The sequence below is a fragment of the Clarias gariepinus genome, chromosome 28 (assembly GCF_024256425.1).
Source record: "Clarias gariepinus isolate MV-2021 ecotype Netherlands chromosome 28, CGAR_prim_01v2, whole genome shotgun sequence".
Lineage (NCBI taxonomy): Eukaryota > Metazoa > Chordata > Actinopteri > Siluriformes > Clariidae > Clarias > Clarias gariepinus.
In genome coordinates this window covers 19,174,003-19,191,665 of record NC_071127.1, presented here as the reverse complement: position 1 = coordinate 19,191,665, position 17,663 = coordinate 19,174,003, and the positions used below count along the sequence as shown (strand labels likewise).

The 17,663-nt window shown below is 41.6% G+C and overlaps 1 protein-coding gene across 1 annotated transcript; it reads right to left on the bottom strand.

The window, feature by feature from the left end:
- Positions 1-726: 726 nt before the first annotated feature.
- Positions 727-15,960, bottom strand: kat2b (K(lysine) acetyltransferase 2B). Its single transcript, XM_053490407.1, has 18 exons — positions 15,647-15,960; positions 14,269-14,407; positions 13,999-14,144; positions 13,811-13,897; positions 13,425-13,606; positions 11,109-11,300; positions 10,925-11,022; positions 8,996-9,121; positions 8,452-8,591; positions 8,081-8,289; positions 5,825-5,951; positions 5,607-5,717; positions 4,772-4,915; positions 3,634-3,748; positions 3,520-3,550; positions 2,281-2,344; positions 2,077-2,161; positions 727-1,881 (listed from the first exon to the last, which is right to left on the bottom strand). The coding sequence occupies exons 1-18, from the start codon at positions 15,761-15,763 to the stop codon at positions 1,688-1,690; spliced, it is 2,307 nt and encodes a 768-aa protein (XP_053346382.1). The 5' UTR covers positions 15,764-15,960; the 3' UTR covers positions 727-1,687.
- Positions 15,961-17,663: the final 1,703 nt, after the last annotated feature.

Sequence of the window (17,663 nt, the reverse complement as noted above, 5' to 3'; positions counted from 1 at the left end):
TACAAAGGCCTGGTTATGGAATAGGCTCCTTGTTGGTGTTCTTCCTCCCCCCTTCTCTCTTGTTACACTCTTCGAGTTACTAATGTTCCTGACCCCTGCTGCAGTCCAGACCTGCCTGGTTCACATTGTTCAGGACAACACTGATTTTGCAGTTCTTCTGGCTTTGCCTACTCTGGGATCAAACCATCTTTTAATAAAGATTGCAATCAAAACTTTTAGTTGGTCATGATAATCCTGTCTGATAAATTGTTCTTTATTCTTACCAAGCAAAGTGTTGGTGCCGCCATGTAACCGTTTTTCTGTGTCTTTGGGACGGTGCTTTGGTCTGAAAACAACTGGTTTGAAATGGGGACAGACTCAATTCCTTGGTGGAACGGGTGTACCCGATGCCCTACCTCTGGTTCCAGTTCTCATCACATGGACCCAGTCGTTTTAAAAGTTTAACCTAGATTTGGGAATCCCATGCTTTGCTATTCAGGATCAGGTAACCCAGTTTATTTTGTGCTGGATGTTCAAAACAATTTTTGATAGGATCATCCTGTTTCAAATGCAAACCTTTCAAGATGATCAAATCCAGATTAAATATAGATGAGATTAAATAACCACAAACAGTCAAATCCTTTATTTATTATTAATATTTTTTTGAAGATTTCACTGTTTCACTCTTGGTAAGCAATTAAAGAGGTCATGTGCTGTTTTACTTTGTCCACTTTGCCACTGTTCATATTTTCAGTTAAAACCAAGTGCATTATTTAAAGTTCAGTTGCAAATCTTCAATTTTTATCAACCAGGGGGAAATAGGGGAGTCAACTGCGTTACTCACAGGTGACTTTACCTGTATTCTCTATACTAATGACTAAAAGGTCACAAGTTCAAGGTCAAATGTTTCCCAGAGGTTTGTTAGATCTACATTTTTAATAATCCTATAAAATGACATAGTACAAAGTGTTTTCCTAAATATTTAAAAGTACAAATATTTTACAAAACAAATCTACGAGTTATTGCACATTTTCTTTTGTTGTTGCCTTTAACTACAGGGTTGTGTGTCCGTCCCCCCCCCCCCCCCCAATCACTTATATATAGAAGTTAAGACCAAAGTAAGACTTTACAAAGCCAACAACCCCTCAGCACGTTTTCTTTCCCTTTGTTTTAAAAACGCTTGTGTTTTTAGGACAATTTTTTAAATAAGTGCAGAAGATTTTTTACATAGAAATTGTAGCAGAAGAATGTGGCTTTTCTGAGTGATGTCACTTTCATGACGTATAAAGTATGTTCATCTACAAGAGGCCAAACTTGCTACCATAGAAAATATACAGCTATTATTTAAAGTTGATTTACATACACAGCTTCTCAGTCAAAACATGTAAAATGTTATCTTTTTGGCAGGCGTAACATTGAAGATGCAGGAGACGTCCTTGTGCAGATTATACTCGCGCGCTCACACACACACACACACACACACATCTCTCTCTAAGATCGACTACACTACCAGAGAGCTTCGAAGCTCTGCTCAGGTACAGTTTTTGTGCTACAAACAATTTTATAGAAACAGCTTTTCGATCTGTAGAACAGTTTCTGTTGCAAAAAACTGATGCCAACAAAGTCTCACGAGTGCCTTTGGACAGAAAAAAAAGTGCAAAAAGGGATAAAAAAAATAATAAATTGAGGACGAGTCCTTGGGTCTGTTCTACTTGTCGATAAGGCCAGCCTCTTTAATTTTAATGTAGAAGTACTTCTCCAGGAGGTTAGCGCACTTGTAGTACTCGCTCTCAGGAGGGTTGTACTCTCGACAGTTAGTGAAGATTCGCTGCATGTCTGCCATGAACAGCTTCCTCGTGGTGTAGTAGCGGCTCTTCAGGCGCTCACTCATTGTCTTCAAGTCTGTGCAACAGTAAAGAAAAGGGTCATGATGGAAACCCAATAAGTTTATATGCCATGTTGTGCTTGAAGGCACAACCCAATTAACCTAGCTCTAAACTGTTGCTTAAACTTAATCAAAGCCAGAGCGAGGGAACCCTGGAGTGCTATGTGTAAGAACTTATTTTATCACTAAGTGTGTGTTAAAACCATTCCTACCCATTGGAAAGCGAATGACTTGGTAATACCCAGGTGCGTCATTCTTCTTCACAGGTTCCATAAAGGGCCATGCGTTCTGGTGGGACTGAAGGAAAGGAGTACACACACACACACACACACACACACACACACACATTAAATAAAACTGGCACAGATTACTAGGAAATGGTTAACATGCAAGGTGTGTGTGTGTGTGTGTGTCACCTTGACTTGTTGTAGAATGTTTTTTAAGGTGCTACACAGCTGATCTGGATCTTTTACTTCTTTGCTGAAACAAAAAAAAAAAAAAAAAAAAAAACAGATGCGTCAGAAAATTCAGCATAAACTTGCAATAACTTGCGGATGTGGAAATAAAATGTGGCCACATGTCTGCTGTAGAGGACATCTGGACACAGTTCATGAAGGTCTACAGAGCTCTTTGGACTTTGTGGCTCAGGTTTTGGTCTAACTTTGACTGTAAATTTGCTTTCCTTTCTGGCTAAAACATACATTAAACCCATATACAATAAAATACATAATCAAATGAGGTGCACAAAAAGTAACGGGTATTGAACATTTTCAGTCATGTAACTATTCAGAGAGTCTTGAAGGTGCTTCAATGAACAGATCTTCTCTTTTCTGAAAACCACCAGATGTCGCCATGCCTCTTGGGATAATTTTTGCAACACATATGAACAACGTTTTTCTAGGGTTTAAAAACTGCAAGCACAGTTCTGTGAGTCAAACCTCCCTTTATTTCTCTAAGGATATTTCATCAAGGTGGAAAATATTCTCAGCACGTCGACGCCAGGTTTCATGGTCGAAACTTGATCCTTTAATGGCCCAAACATGTGGAAATGGCTGGGCATGAGGTCAGGACGGTACGGGGGATGTGGCAATAACTCCGGGCTGAGTTCCTGTAATGTACGAGTGGTGTTGGTGAATGATTGGACAGTTCCCACAGACAGATGCTTCTATTTCGCAAATTGGTGACGAGTTATCTATTGATTTTCAGGAACCAGATGTTCCACTGAATGTTCATGGAAACGACTGCACGTATGGCTTTCTTAAAACGTTTGCAGCACAATGTCTCATAACCGTACAGTGCTCGAAGTCTTCTGTAAATGTCAATCGGTTTTACACTTCACTCACCAGAAGTTTCATAACCCCGGGTTGATTAGAACCTCGTATTCACTAGGGTGTGTGATGGGAAGATAAGCCTTTTTTTTTTTTTTTACAAGTGTATTAGTGTATATAGTGACAAATATTTTTTTATTTACTATTAAATTATTTTTATATGAAATAAAAAAACATGTATTTATTATATTAGGGTGAATATTAGTGGGACATTTCCTTTTGATCTTCACCTGTATATTCATCAGTGATTTCTTTGCATTTGAACATTGGAAAGGAGATTATAAGGTTTTTATTAAGGTCTTTTGAAGAAACTTTTTCGACTCTTACCTTTTCCCCAAAGGTTTCCAGCCCGTCTCACCTACGAAGAAATAAAAACTTCATCAAACCAGAACGTGAAGTGTACACACTAGATTTACACCCGGTAACAGAGGTATGACATACGTATGCCTGGAATGCTCTCGATGGGAATCTGGCGAACACCCTCCTTAAAACAGGATAGACCAGGATACACCTTGTGTATCTGCGCCTGCTTCCTCTCGATCAGCTTCTTAATGATCTGTTAGGGTAAAAAGAGAGGAACCATAGCAGGGCATTTGAGGGCAGTAGTGCATTTTATTCCAGCAAACAGATGGACAAATAATATACAACTAATAAAAAATACTAACAGGTGAAGCAGTCTGTTTTTTAAGATTGCCATGAACACTTAAGACAGCCATAATCCCGACCCCAACTACAACAACAAAAAAAAAAAACTTAACAAGTAATCCTGACTTACAAACATTCGAGTTGAGAATGTGCTTTTTTATAAGATTAACAATTTTTTAGGCGCGGTTATGGTTTTCGTGTGGAGAAAGGGGACAGAGATTTAGTCGAGTGGATTGGTATGCTTTTACATTGTATATTCGTGTCAAAGGCGTTTAAGACTCACTTTGTCAGATTTACGAACAAATCCGACTTACGAACGTGCTCCCAGAACGAAACCCGTTTGTAAGCTGGGGACTACTTGTATCTTCTATTTCTCATTCTTTCCTGAGGAAACAGTTTGGACTGGTGCACATTTATGATTTGCATTATACAGTGTACCTGCAATACATGCGAATATGTGAAATATGATAACCCTGCTCACGAGGCCACCTTCAACTCAATTTGATCTGTATTGCGCTTTAAACAATGAACAAAGCAGGATTACAGAAGCAAAAAATTCATAATGTGTGGAAAACCTGCCTGAGACAACATGAGGGAAAAAACCTTAAGAGAAACCAAACTCAAAGGGAACCCGTACTCGAGTAGGAGATATCGGATAATAAGAATAAACACAAGAGATGCGTTTTCCAAAAAACAAGGGCGAAGTGTGTCTGCTTAACTGCAGCAAAGGATGCTGTAATTTCTATATTTCCTCTTCTGCACTGCATGGGATTCAAACCCGGATCACCTGTTCAGAAGGCAGCAATGCTAACCACCGTATCACATGTATTACTGAGTAATAACAATGCTAACCATACTGAGGCATAAGGAGTGCAATAAAACAGGTCAGTGCGTCATACACCACTGGCACACACACACACACACACACACACACCTCTTTCTGTTTCTTAATGATGACAGAAAACTCTGTATATGGTATGCTGGGGTTGAGTTCGCAGCCCATGAGTGTAGCTCCTTCATAGTCTTTAATGTAGCCCACATACTTAGCTTTGGGGACCTTTATGTCTTTGGAGAATCCCTAAAATGGAAAGAAAGGAACGTGTCATTAAACAGGTCATTAGGATTCCTCAAGTCGGCCTGTTGGAGGAGGTTTGTTTCTATTATTGCACCAGGATTTATTCATTGGGAAAGACATAAAAAAACATTTACTGTATATATACTGTATATTAACACATTAATTATCAATTATATCCCAGTAAAATGGTCACATGATCATAAAATCATGGGCACCCGAGGCTCACCCATGTCCAAATACTGATATTTTTAACAGCAAGCAAAAGTAATGGTTTGGAGTGTTGCAGTTATTGTGTGGGTTTCACTAAATAAAGTACGTCTCTCAAAAAAACTTGCAGTTTTGCCCTTCAGCCTTACGCTGTGTTATAACATGTTATATAATTGATCCCTTATGACGTATAAACTTTCACTCCTGATTCTGAGTCACTTTATTTCACTGGAATTACGTGCTGTGTGCTTTTTAATCGAGCAGAAGTAGCAGCACAGACACCAGTACTCTGTCCATCCTTCTGTCCAATTAAAGCTTAAACTTATGAGATGACACTGACGAGCACCAGTGCAACGTGCTGCCGAAGGTTAAACACTAACACAACCGTATCACTATTTGTATAAAGGGTGTAAGAGTCTTGGTGCTCATGCTTATCATAAAATCAGGCATGGTTTCTGAAACAAATCACCACAGACGACTCTCTCACCTGCTTTTTGAAGTAGCCGATGGCGTACTCATCAGCATACGTGAGGAAGTTGAGGATCTCGTGTTTGATGTGATACTCTTTTAGGTGGTTCATTAGGTGTGTCCCGTAACCCTGAGACAAACCGGAGACACACGTCAAACCCAGTGCTTTGAAAGTGCAGATATGCAGAAACTGTTATGATTAAATATAAATACAAAACTACGTCAAGTTCTTCTCACCTTGACCTGCTCGTTGGACGTTACAGCACAGAACACTATTTCTGTGAAGCCCTGAGAAGGAAACATCCGGAAGCAGATCCCACCAATCACACGGCCATCTTTGATCAGAGACAGTGTCTTGTGTTTTCTGTGCGCAGAGGAAGTAGATGTTCATTCAGTTAGAAACTATAAATAATGTCTGTGCTCACTGCTTAAACCAGCGTAAACCACTCCTAAACTCACTCGCCCATTGTTACACAATCAATAAATCCTGACACGATCATCTTGATGCCCATGCCATCAGGGTAGAAGGAAATTAATAAATGGATAAACCTGATCTTTCAGTGCATTCAGTTTTTTTTTTTGTGATTTTATTTCACTATGTGAAACTATGGATGTTTTTCTGACCACATTTATGGAAAGAAGGTGAAGAGGTGTGTACAGGCAGGTTGGAATGGGTGGAGAAAAGTGTCAGTGATAAAAAAAAAAAGTATCAGTGAAAATGAAGGGAAAGGTGTTCAGGACAGTGGTGAGACCAGCGATGCTCTACAGCTTAGAGACAGTGCCACTGAAGAAAAGACACAGGATGGACAGGATCAAGAAGGAGTCTATCAGAGGGACAACCCATGTTAGATGTTTCAGAGATAGCCAGAAGTTGGAGAGGCCAGATTGAGGTGGTTTGGACATGTTCAGAGGAGATATAGTGAGCATATTGGTAGAAGAGAGAAGAGGATGCAGAGGACAGGGTGAGATGGAGGCAGATGATTCGCTGTGGTGACCTCTGACAAGGAACAGCGAAAGACAAAAAAGAATGAAGATTTCTTCCTTGAAAATGATGGTTCGGCACTATGCTTCCATGATTTGGTAACGCATTTTACAGTATTTACCCTGTTTTGGTAGTTTCATCAATCTCTCTGGTTGTTTTCTTTGCTTAAGCAGGACAATAATTTGACCCTTCTGAAACGGAGCAACATCTTTGCCATGACCACAGGACCTGTGGTCTCCTGACATGTTTATCGAGGAATGAGAAGCTACTGCATCAGTTAGGGTTAAATAACATGTTTCCAACTGAACCACATTAATTACTGCAGTAATTCTCTAATGAACGGCGCTTAACTATTTGTGTAGTTAAAAATAAATGGTGACTTTTTTTTTACTGGATATTGTACGTACATACCAGTTTGTGATAGTAATTAAATTTATTAAAATAATTATGTACTATTTCACAACAAAGATTAGGAACATATACAGCAGGAACTGTGTTCTTCAAGCAAGACTCCAGTCTCCAGCATCTGTACACCCCCTACACCCCCGATCACCATCCATATGTCCATGTTAAACATCTTATTCCTGATTCAGTCCCCAGTGTTTGCTGTTATAATTCGCTCCACTCTTCAGAGAAGGCTTTGCACTAGATGTTGGTGTGTGCCCGTGTGGATTTGTTTGCATTCACACATTCCACAAGAGCATTCGTGAGCTCAAGCGCTGGTGTCGGGGTGTCAAGGAGGCTCCAGTTCCGGTTTATTGGAGTTGTATTCAATCAGGACACTTGAGTTCTTCCACTCCAACACACTCGTCACACACTGTCTCGATGGAGCTCGCTTTGTGGGTTTCACAGGGTCGTTGGTTTGGGGTTGGTTAGGTCCTTTAAGTTCCACTGAAGGGAAACTAAAGGGAAACTGTAACACTACGGCACACAGAGACATTCTGTATAACTGTGTGCTTGGAAAAGAACCACAAATATTGGGGTGTGATGGTCAGGGTACAGTGTATGTACATTTGGCTATATGGTGTGCATCACCATGGACATGACGGTATAGTTAGAATGCAGATCACAAACACGGGTTTGTCCTAGTTTATTTTAAGTTAGGCCAAAGTTATGTTACCAAAACATTTTATCTAAAGTACTGTTCATAAGTCTTGACCCCTTTCATTTCTTCATATTTTCAATGCAAAAAGCCTGATTTTCTTGGAGTTTTTTTTCCAATGTAGTCATGATGAATAGTTCTCCAGGATTCCTGAAAGACCAGTGTATGAACCAGTGAGAAACAGGTGCAGATGATGACAGATGATCAGGTCAGTGATTAGTTTACTGCTGATGCTGAATTCAATTCAATTCAATTTATTTAGCGCTTTTAACAACTGTCATTGTCTCAAAGCAGCTTCACAAAAATGAAAAGAAAATGAAGAAATGAGTGGGGGCTCAAGTCTTTTGTACAGTACAATAGACTGTGACCCATGTGTGATTGGATAACATGCAATGGTTAGGACACCTACGGGTCAAAGACGAGGCGTGTGATGTACTCTTTGGGCATTCGGGGCAGTTGGTGAGAGAAAACATTCTGAAGGCCCACCAGCCACATCAGAATCTTCTTGTTGGGCTTCTGGTTGAGGGAGTTACCAATGACATGGAACTCTATCACACCTCGTCGCTCCTCCAGCCGTGCAGCCTCATCTCGTGCAGAGTGAGCTGAGAGGAGGTTGGTCTGAAAACAGGACAGAGGAAAGTGACAGGAGGGTAAGAAACAGGTTGATGTTTAAGCTGAATTCTTAAATCTGTAGTCATTTAGTTAATCCATCCTCAACAAAAGACAGTTCACGGTTTGTTTCTCTCCGACTTTCCAGGACAAAACCCACAGCCTGTGTACCTCTGGTCCGAGCATGGCAGCAGGGTCTGTGATGGTGGACATGACCTCATTAACCAGCTCCATGGGAATGTCACCCATGACACGTGCTTTTTTAGTGTCGTCATGGGACAGTGGTTCAGAGGACTTTCGCTTCTCTCCACCTTCACACAGACACACAAATATTTGAGTCGGTGCAAAAACATACAGTAAAGTGCTAAACCTGACAATTTCTTTATATTTCTAAGTAATAGATAGTAATAGTAATATTTGTTATCACAATCCATTAAATATCCTTATTGTAATCCTTATAAACAATATTTACAAATAGACCCATGATAGATGGTGAAACACTGGGGTGTTCATGACAGCAGGGGCGTGTGGACAAGTGGGATACCTTCATCCCACATTTATGAAGACCTTACCCTAATTTATTTAATAAAAATATGATTTCTAAAATATATTCTTTGACTATTGGCGTGATTATTTATAGTTTTGTGTTAAAATAACCGAATGTAACTGTTAAAAGCTTGAGCATTAATTTTGTGTCAGCTGACTAACATTGTACCTGGGCTAGGTTCCAGAGCTGATGCAGGTTTGCGTGCGGGACTCACACTGCCTGTTCCTGTCAGCCCCACCGGTGAGGACGTAGTGGTGCAGTAGAGCTGCCTGGCCACCTGGGGCGCACTGATCACTAAACCCATCAGAAAGAAAACATGAGGAACAGGAACAGAAGAACAGACAAAAAAAAGGTTAAATGCCACCTAATCTCATCATAAACGTAGAAACTGACAAATCTGTGGCCGCAGTGCAGTGTATAAAATAATCCATATACACAACCAAGAGCTTGTCAGTTAATATATACTGAACTCGATACGATATATACGATGGCACCTGGAGGTGGGTGGGATATATTAAGCAGCGAGTGAACAATTTGTCCCTGAGGTTGATGAGTTGAAAGCAGAAAAAAATGGGCAAGTGTAGGAATTGGAGCGACTTGGATTTGTCAAATTGTGATGTTTAGATGACTGGGTCAGAGCAACTTCAAAACTGCATCTTCTTGTGAGGTGTTCCTTGGACCACTGGCAGGAAAACCAGTGAACCAACGACAGCGAAGGGCTACAACAGTTCTTAACTGCTGAAAAAGTTAATGTTTGTTCTGAAAGTAAAAAGTCACACACACAACGCATCGCAGTATGTTGTGTCTACAGTTGCATAGCTTCAGACCGGTCACGCTGCCCATGATGGGCCAGGTCCACCGCAAAAAGCTCCTACACTGGGTTTGTGAATGACAGAACTGGACCACAGAGCAATGGAAGAAGGTGGCCTTATCTGATGAATTAAATTTTCTTTCTGATCATATTAATGGCTTGGTGCGTGTGCGTTGCTTACTTAGGGGAGAGATGACACCAGGATGCACTATGGGAAGAAGTCAAGCCAGCATAGGCAGTGTGATGATCTGGAATGACCTTGTGTCCTGCCATTCATGTGGGTGGTACTTTTAAACATTGTTACAGACCAAGTTACACCCCTTCATGTAAAGGATGTCCCCTTTTGGCTAAGACTTTCTGCAGGATAATGCGCCCTGACACCCTGCAAACATTGTGCAGGAACGGTTTGAAGAACATGACAAAGAGTATGAGGTATTGATCAGCCTTTAAATTTTCCAGGTCTCAGTCCAATTGAGCATCTGTAGGAGGTTACTGTTATTCTTTTGTCTGCTCCCGTCAAGGGGTCGCAGAGGACCATCAATCTGCAAACTTGGCAAAGGTTTTACACCGGATGCTCGTGTTGACACAACCCTCCCATTTTTATCCAGGCTTGGGAACGGCACAGCATTCAGTGGCTGGGTAGTATGGGGTGCAACAACACACCAACGGCGGGGGCTTGAACCTGGATCCTCTGATCCCCAAACCAACAACCTAGATCCTTAGCTGCCTGAGCTGTGGGATGTGTGGAAAAAGAATCCATGGAGGTCATGCGTCACAACTTACAGGACTTAAAGGATCTGATACTGATGATTTGGTGCCAGAAACCACACACAGACACCTAGTGGAGTGAAGGCCTCGATCGGCCTGAGCTGCTTCAGTGACAAAAAGGAGGACCTACTCAATATTAAGTGGTTGGTTATAATATTATGGCTGATTGGTGTATACATGTACTATGCACAACCAAAAATAGTTGCTGGTGCTTGAGGGGCTGGCTGGCATATTTCAAAGCTTGCTAATCTCCTGAAATCTAAAGTTCACAAAGAATTGGGAAAAAGCTAAAAATAAACAAGGGATAGCGTAATACACTCAGAGAAAAGAGCTGTTCATCCATGTCCAGTGTGATGGACGCGGGACAGAGAGAGAGAAAAAGCTGCACCTCCCTCCCTGAGAGCAATGCCAGTTTTGCTCTTTTGGACTATCAAATGATAGATCGAAAAATTTTCTGTCAGGCCACTCAGGAGCCTTTTCATACATTCCTAGGACATTATTTTTTAAAATGAAATTACCTCTAGGGATATGTCCACCTGGTGCAACACCCATTGGGTCTTCATTCCAGATAGGAGAATTGGGGCTGTACACCTCCTCCTCCAACATAGACAGGAACCTAAACACACACAGACACACACAATATATCAGCAACACTTTCACAAGTTGTGTGAAGATGGTACACGTGGTCAGGCAAGTCCTCACTTGGGGAAGTGTGTGAGGATGAGTGTTCGTTTCTCAGGAGCGAGTTTGTCTTTCTCCTGCCTGGCCTGCTCCAGCAGCTGTTTCCTCATGATGGTGAAGACGGAACGCAGCAGAATGCGACCGAAGATCTGCGTAGCCTCGTAACGCGGGAGACTGTCGCAGAACTGCGGCACGTTACAGTAGCACAGCCACCTGTAAGAACAGTAAGGCATTACGTGTTATAAACATCAGGTATATACAAAGCTTAACAATATGGTTAAAAATGTCTTAAAAGATAGAAGTAAAGTTTTAAAAGCCATAAACCTGGAAAATATTATAAATTATAGCCTGAATCCCTTACTTCCACTCACTCATCATCTATACCGCGTTATCCTGAGTCGTGGGGGCCTGGAGCCGATCCCAGGACACTTAGGACATGAGGAACACCCTGAGGACACCCTGAACGAGGTGCCAATTCATCGCATGGGACACACACATACACTCATACACTCATAATCACACACTACGGGGTAATCAATCATATTCCTCAGTCTCATGCTGAGACTGATGCTACCAGTTGAATTAGCATGCTCGGTCAAACTATTTAGCTTCCAGAGCCATTTCAGCACCCCTTATTCCTCGTGTTCTGGCCGGTTTAATTTAGGCCACCAGTATAAGTACTAAGTAGAAGTAGAAGTTCTCTATTTATTGGTGCATTTCAATAAATTAGAATATCATTAAAAAGGTTATTTATTTACGTACTTTAATTCAAAAAGTGAAACTCATATATTATATAGATTCAATACACATAGACTGATATATTTCAAGTGTTTATTTCCTTTCATTTTGATGACTATGGCTTACAGCTAATGAAAACCCAAATTTCAGTATCTCAAAAAATTAGAATATTGTGAAAAAGTTCAATATTGGAGACTCATGGTGTCATACTTTAATCAGCTAATTACCTCAAAACACCTGCAAAGGTTTCTCAGTCTGGTTCAGTGGGCCACAAAAGGCCATGGCTAAAGAAACTAGCTGTTCACAGAGTGCTGTATCCAAGCACACTAATGGAAAGTTGAATGAAATGAAAAAATTTGGTAGAAAAAGATGCACAAGCAATAGGGATAACCGCTGCCTTAAATAGATTGTGAAACGAAAACCAATCAAGAATTTTTGGGAGATTCAACAGGAGTGGACAGCAGCTGGAGACAGTGCTTCAGGAGCCATCACACACAGACATGTCCAGGACATGGGCTACAACTGTCGCATTCCTTGTGTCAAGCCACTCTTGAACCAGAGACAACGTCAGAGGCGTCTTACCTAAGGACAAACAGGATTGGACTGTTGCTCAGTGGGCCAAAGTCCTCTTCTTAGATGAAAGTAAATTTTGCATTTTATTTGGAAATCAAGGTTCCTGTGTCTGGAGAAAGAGAGGAGAGGCAAAGAATCCAAGTTGGTTGTGGTCCAGTGTGAAGTTTGCATGGTCAATAGTGGTTTGGGGAGCCATGTCATCTGCTGGTGTTGGTACACTGTATTTTATCAAGTTCAAGGTCAGCGCAGCCGTCTACCAGGAAGTTTAAGAGCACTTCATGGTTTCCTCTGCTGACCAGCTGATTTCATTTTTCAACAGGACTTACCCACACTGCCAAAAGTACTAAGACCTGGTTTAAGTACCATAGTATCCCTGTGCTTGATTAACAAGCAAACCTGCCCAACCTAAACCCCATAGAGAATCTATAGGGTTACCGTGATAAGGAAGATGCAAGACACCAGACCCAACAACGCAGAAGAGCTGAAGGTCGCTATCAGAGCAACCAGGGCTTCCATAACACCTCAGCAGTGCCACAGACTGATCGCCTGCATGCCACATCGCACTGCTGCAGTAATTCATGCAAAGAAAGCTCCGACCAAGTGTTGACTGCTGTACATTCTTTATACTTCTTAGTAGCCTAACATTTTAATGTTAAAAATATATAGATATATATTTTTAATTAATCTCAAGTAATATTCCAATTTTCTGAGATATTGAATTTTGGGTTTTCGCTAGTGGTAAACCATAATCAAAATTAAAGGAAATAAACACTTGAAAAATATCAGTCTGTAATAAATCTGTATTACTCATGAGTTTCACTTTTTGAATTGAATTACGGAAATAAATAAACTTTTTGATGATATTCTAATTTATTGAGATGCACCGGTACTTGTGAACTTAAGTAAAAGTACAAAAGCACTCAGCTTTACTGTACTTAAGTACAGTAACGAAGCTCATGTACTCAGTCCAACCGCTGCTATTATGAAAAAATCTAACTATAAAAATGACCTAAATGACCAAAGAACCTGGTGTAGTTGATTTTGTAGTCAGCCGCATCATCAACAGGGACCCGCTGCCGTCTCTGCGATGGCGTCTCCAGCTGCCAGAAATTAATCTGGTTGAGGAACATCTTGGCCAGTTCCACAATGGTCTGTCGCTCTTTAGATGGGAGGTGACTGAACTTGTACTGAACAAAGTTGTTCACCCCCTAGAACACAAACCGAAATGACAGGGGTGATACATGTCTACAGTCCCTCCGACACTACAGTGTATCTGCAGGCAGCACATACAGTATACTCACACTCTTACAACTACTTTTTTTCACTTCTGATATGAGCTACATTATAGGACATGTTTACCACAGAGTAAAAAAGTGTGACTTTATTGAGTTACATAGGTCTGTGTCATTTACCTGCTCGATGCTGGGCTTCTCGAATGGTGGGCTCTCCAAAGCCTCCACCACAGGCCTCCCCATTTGCAGGATGGATTTTCTTAGCAGCTAAAAAAGAGTTTAAGATGGATTTCAGGGTTCATCTGGTTCTGACGTTCTCCACATACACAGCACATCCATCTAAACCTACATATTGTCCCAAAATTCACCTTAAACAAGGAGAAGTAGACTTGCTTAGTGTCGGCGTCCTCCTCTTTGTGGACGCATGTGTAGAGATACTCCACATCCAGCACAATACCCAGTAACCTATTCATCTCATCTTCGGATACGTTCTCCAGATGCGTTACATGATCTCCTGGCCAATAACAGAGAGACATAAGACAATACCCGCTTTAGAAACATACATTCAGCGGGTCTGTTCCATTCAAGCGGAATTCAGTTCTACGTCATGTTTACAGCACTGTGCGCAAGTCTTTTACCTAAAGGGTGGCTGCAGCTCCGACAAGGCTCCAGGAGATTCACAGAGTTTGTTTGTTCAGCCCTTGGTGGGGTTGGAGGTGGAGGAGTAGGAGGTGGATTTTGGCTCTTCCAACCATTACACTTACACGCTCCTTCACCCTGTGAGAGGAAACTATTACATCAGCTTACAGGAGACTCGTGCACTCGGCTGGATTTTGCTAGACTGCATTAGTTCTGTTCAAAATCGTAAAAAATAATGTATACCTGGGTCTATCCACACACAACCAACCTCTTAAATAAGAAAATGCCAAAGCCATTAGGATCATGGTTTGGAAAAAAAATAGGTGAGTATAACACTTACGTTAACTTTCCACAGCTTACATAACATTGGATATAATTTTATATTTCATTTCATAATTTCATGTTAAGGTGAAATTTTAAAAAATCAGGCAACTGCAGTAACTGATAGTTGAATTTCACTACAAAACTTAATGTAAACTAACTGAGTAGCAAATAAAAATAACTATTTTATTTATAATTGTATACAAAAATGATATGATCTCACACGCCCAATAGCTCATATGCATAAACTATACAATGAAATCTAAAAACTGAAACAGCAGATTTTATGTAAATTAATATTTGTGTCGTTCTTATTTTTGGGCAAGTCTACACACACACACACACACACACACAGTATATACATATATACGCTATAATATATATGTGTGTGTGTGTGTGTGTGTGTTTCTTCCTTTATTCGTGATTGGTCAACAGTTCTGCTAATAAATCAATAAGACTCGTGTGAGTTGTTTTCAAAACAAAAATTTCAAAACACTTTTATGTACACAAGGATCACGTGGCATTGTTGTGACGCTCGTGGAGCCTCTCGTGTACGCGCGCGGTGACGCTGCACGGGGGGCGGGTTCCTGCGTGGTCGTGGCCCCGCCCTCCTCTCGCGCAGCTGTCACACTGTCAAAACAAAAAGACGGCGGCCGAATAAAATCCCACCGCGTTGCGTCCGATATCAAACAACAACAAACTTGAAACGGCCACAAAAACAGACGGGCCTTACCGCCGCGCGCGCGACCCGCGCCGTTAACGCGCAGTCGGGGCGCGCGCGCGCGCTCTCGCCTCTCCTAACTCTATAAAGCCCCAGTGTTTACATCCGCGGAGTGCGGGATCATCAGGGCGTCACAGCAGCGCGGTGCAAACGTTTATATAACACAAATAAATTTACTACAAAAATAAATAAATAAGCAATTTTTATTTGAGAAAATTTAAAGTGACCGTTTTTGTGCTGCGCGTGCAGTTTTCGGAGTTCCGTACAATTAGTGCGTGAACACGGAACACACACACGCGCGCGCGCGCGCTCGGTGCTGTGCGGACGCGCGTTACCTTGCAGGATGAGTACACGGCGAGTTTCTCGAGTTTCTTGAGGCGCGGTGAGGACCGGAGCTGAGCCTTCGCCGCCGCCGAGCCGCGCGCGCTTCCCGCCGCTGCGCTCTCCGCCATGACCGAGACGCCCGCGCGCCTCCCCCCCCCCACCACCACCCCCGGGCCTTCCCTCGCGCCCTGCGCGCGATCAGACACCGCGCACAGGCCGCTGCGCGCGCGTCGCGGTTCGCCCGGGTGGCGGTTTTCCTCAGTCTCAGTCCTGCACGGCGGGATCAGACATGGCGTTCATCTCTCTCTCTCTCTCTCTCTCTCTCTCTTTTTGTGTTTTTTTTTCTCCCCGTTTCACTTCATACTGCGAGTACACCGGCCGTCCGCTAGGGGGAGTAATAAAGAAGAAAGCATGCGAACCTGGCCTAAATTAAATAAAATAAATAAATAACCGAGAACATAAAGGTCAAAGAGTCGGGCGAAAGAGTTGATTTAGGATTTTACAAAAATGCAACAATCACGTGATTATCTAAGAACAACAATATGACAAGGAAGGTACAATTACAGACATAAATTTTCACAAAATCTCGTGTTTCAGTGTTTTTAGATCTTTGTGTCAGATGTTCCTCTGGTATACTGAAGTATAATTACAAGCCTTTCATAAGTGTCAAAGGCTTTTATTGACAATTACATTAAGTTTATGCAGAGAGTCAATATTTGCAGTGTTGATCCTTGTTCAAGTCCTCTGCAATGCTCTCAATCAACTTCTGGGCCACATCCGGACTGATTCCTGCGTAATCAATGCTTGGAGTTTGTCAGGGTTTGTGGGTTTTTGTTTGTCCACCTGCCTCTTAATGATTGACCTCTTAATGAAGGTCTGGGGCGTTTCCTGACCATGGACCCAAAATTTCCATGTTTAGTTCCCCAAGTCACTTAGCCATCACTTCTCCCTTATAGTGAGGAGCTCCATCATGCTGGAGAAGGCATTCTCCAAACTTTTGGCCACGGCTGTAAATGAAACATTCAAGTAAATACACCGGGGGTGACCCAGTACCAATTCAATTTGTATTGCAATTCTTTTAGTATCATGTTTTTATAAATATCCCAACTCAATTGATTAGTTAATTCAGTTCTAGTTTTTGTTACAATTCTAAACAAGATGTTCAACAAGCCTGTGAGTGAGGGTGCACATACTTTAGACCAAATAATGTATGGCTGGCTGTCATTTCCCTGTGCTGTAAAGTCATTGCTGTAGAAGCAGCGACCTTCAAACCACCTTTAGAGCAGAGCAAAAAAATAAATAAAAATTCAGAAGAGCTTCTGGTTACTGTAGAAAGTTTGGTCTAGACAACTCAACGTCTTTATTTATTTATCAGATCTCTATTAGTCTTTAATTATTAACCATTAGTTCTGGAACAGTATATGGAAAAGTTGAATTCATTGCAACACTATTTACAGTAAATACTCACATACTTACACACACATCTTCTCAGGGGAAATATGTAACTGGATATTTTTGTTATATTTAAACTTACAGTGTGTGTATATTCACCGTACATTAAACAATGTTTTACAAATATGACAAAAGTCTGTATCCATAAGCACAACCAAAAATACAAAAGTATAATTTACAGAACAAGCAGAAACATGATGAAGGTTAAGGAGCTCCAGGTTCTCAAAAACATCACTCAAATGGTAAAAAGCTTCAGTGCTGTAGCACTGTGCTTAAAGATGCCTGTCGGTACATCATCTGCGGGTGAAAAGAACCGATGAGACTTCACACCACACACTCTGGTGTGTGAGAGGGAAGTCATCAGTCATTAGACATGTGCTGCAGGAGGACCTGACAGAAGCAGGAACAACAGCGGCTAAAATGCTAAACCTACTTTAGTGTGAAGCATGGGGGTGGGAGCATCATGACATGGCGCAGCTTCTCTTCACCCGGGGCATTACACGTCACAACCATGAGCCCAAACATACAGTGACAGTAACGCAAGACAACCATGGGGGGACTCGGGAACTAGGGGTC